Source organism: Penaeus japonicus, unplaced genomic scaffold (assembly GCF_977035675.1).
Source record: "Penaeus japonicus unplaced genomic scaffold, GWHDUDI00000001_assembly GWHDUDI00000005, whole genome shotgun sequence".
Taxonomy (NCBI): Eukaryota; Metazoa; Arthropoda; class Malacostraca; order Decapoda; family Penaeidae; genus Penaeus; species Penaeus japonicus.
This window is the reverse complement of record NW_028234407.1, coordinates 29,982,713-29,985,212: the sequence shown is the minus strand read 5'-3', so window position 1 is coordinate 29,985,212 and position 2,500 is coordinate 29,982,713. Positions and strand designations below refer to the sequence as shown.

General features: G+C 31.5%; 1 protein-coding gene across 3 annotated transcripts in view; it reads right to left on the bottom strand.

The window, feature by feature from the left end:
• Positions 1 to 513: 513 nt before the first annotated feature.
• The window catches only part of LOC122262587 (prostaglandin reductase 1), a 6,660-nt gene continuing 4,673 nt past the window's right edge, over positions 514 to 2,500 (bottom strand). For all 3 annotated transcript variants that reach the window (XM_043030628.2, XM_043030634.2, XM_043030643.2), the window contains exons 8-9: positions 2,046 to 2,164; positions 514 to 1,682 (exon numbers count right to left, since the gene is read on the bottom strand). In XM_043030628.2, the coding sequence (XP_042886562.2) occupies positions 1,572 to 1,682; positions 2,046 to 2,164 (230 nt within the window). In that variant the 3' untranslated portion in view covers positions 514 to 1,571. The remainder of the gene's footprint in view (positions 1,683 to 2,045; positions 2,165 to 2,500) is intronic.

Below are 2,500 nucleotides of genomic sequence, written 5' to 3'. Positions count from 1 at the left end.
ATCTATTTCATTCAATTATTGGAAAGAAAACATTCCCTCTGCAAGTAACGCATTTGTGAAAGATCTTAATGAAGATAAAGCTGCCATGTTTTTAGCATGACTGGCGCCTTGTGTAGTGACCATGATGTAAGGTCATGCACCAATATATGTTTAGAATTTATAGTGCACGTTGACACAGCATGTAGAAAATGATAAGAAATCAATAAGATGAGAGAGTAAGAAAACGCAACATATTTTGATAAATAGAAAAAAAAATAAAAACGAGTTCACATAAATTTTCAAATTCACGTAACGTAGTCTACGAAGCAATTAGAAACAGTACTATATTCAGAGAAAGATAGTGTCTGTAGACAACAGTGCCTGATGTCATGTCAAGAGGAGAGCTATTATTGGCTGGGGCTGTGTAGGATGACATGCTGATTTAGCGAGTCTCCTTCATTTTATGTTGAAAGGAGAATTTAAAGGATTGCTAAGAAGACTGATTTTTTTTTTTTTTTTTTTTTTTTTTTTTTTTATGATATAGTTATTTTGGTGACGGGAATTGTACACTTAGTTATTTATATAAGTTATATCTGCACTGAAAATGGCATGTGATGTTATTTCATGATGGAAATAAAAAAGGATACAGAAAAGACGAACTGGAAAATATTTATTTCAATCATGAGTTGCAAACATGGGTTACAGCCAAGAAGAGTATTTTACGATACAAAAAAAAAACTCCGTTAATGAGATTTGATTAATTGATATTACCGGTATGTGACCCCCCCAAAAAAAAAAGTGCTCTAAGCTTCCTATTTATTGATTTATTGAAAGACACGAATGCACATTAAATCACAGTAAGCGATTCTATAAAGGCCATGCACAACCAAAATTTATGAAATCTAATCTACAAGTATATAACAGTTACACTTTATATCAGATGTTTTCGGGAACAAATGGCGATAGTTCTACAGACTGCGTAGACCCGCCTGCAGTACAACCAAAATGTGACCATAAAAGAGATTTTAGATAATATAGCGTTGAAAAGGTAAAACTGAATACACGAAGATTTGCATATGAGTGTTTTTTTTTTTTTTTTTTTTTTTTTTTTTTTTTTTTTTTTTTTTTTTTTTTTTTGAGAATGTAGGATTGTGGCTGTGTTTCGGTGCTTCAGGAAGTTGATTTTGTGATGGATATTATCAAGCAGAATGATATTTCATCCTGGTATTACCTTCTTGTTGAAGATATACTAGTTTTGTGCAATATTATGCATTACCTTCTCAATGAATATTAATTTTCTGTAATAAGGTTAAGGTCCAGAAACTATTAATCCGCCACCGTTGAGTTCATGCAATAATTGGCTTTTCCTTCATCAATTGCAAAGTAGTGTCGCTGGTTAGCCTGAACAAGTGACGTAAGTATCAATATAACTCAATATAACTTGGATGAAATCGTAATTCATTTCTCTCTTCTTGATATAATTTTGATGATACAAATATCCAGTATTTTCCACCAGTATGAACTTATAGTCATGCAGCTTGGGGAAATGCCATTATGACGTGGAATTCTTATGCCATTTTTTTTATGTTATTCTAAGGCATAACAATAGCCTTTCCTCGGTTGATTCCTTTCAACACGCCGATGAAAGTATCAGGCATTTTCTCAAAGCCATTAACCACGTACTCCTTGTACTTCAGTTTCCCCTGCGAAAAGAAAACGGAATTATTTACGAATGTCATCCACATCAAGTCCATTCTTATCACAAAATAATATATATATCTGATAGATTTTTTTAATGAAATTAAGGTTAAAAAGAAATCCAAATCTATTAACGAAAGTTGTATGTAAGATTTTGTAATGAATTCTAAAACAATAGAAATGTATCAAATGTATGTAATAAGTATCTGAAACCTTATATATGAGAATTAATTTATAACAAGAATTCCAAAACCCATGGTTTAAATTAAGGCGTGGCTTTAAGAACATCATTAAACTAATAGTATCCAACAGTCTCTGTAAACGAAAAATAATGCCGAAAAGTAATCGAACTCCATAAACTAACTCACCTCCAAGATCCAGTCTCTCAGCTGTTCCAGTCCTTCCATCCAACGGTCTTCAAATTCGAAAAACATGAAGCCTTCAATGCGCAGACGGTTCCATATCACGTCGGAATCCTTAAAGCAGCCTGTGGTCAGTGGGTTAAGAATTATGATATCATTTTGTTATATATTGTTTTGGAATGTGTATATATATATATATATATATCAAATTTATAGTTGGAGTTGGTTCAATCAAATGTGATTTTAAATAGTTGTGGGTTTTCACTTACGATATATATACGATTCGTGGAAAAATAAAGTTATTGAACAATTTAGATTTACTTTAACTAGAAATATATCAATTATTTTCACCATAATAAGAAGATAAAGAAAGTTAGATACCAAAAACTATGAGTCTATACAAAATCTACAACATATAAACAATATATACACAACTTGACAATGCTATAAGTATTGCAGGG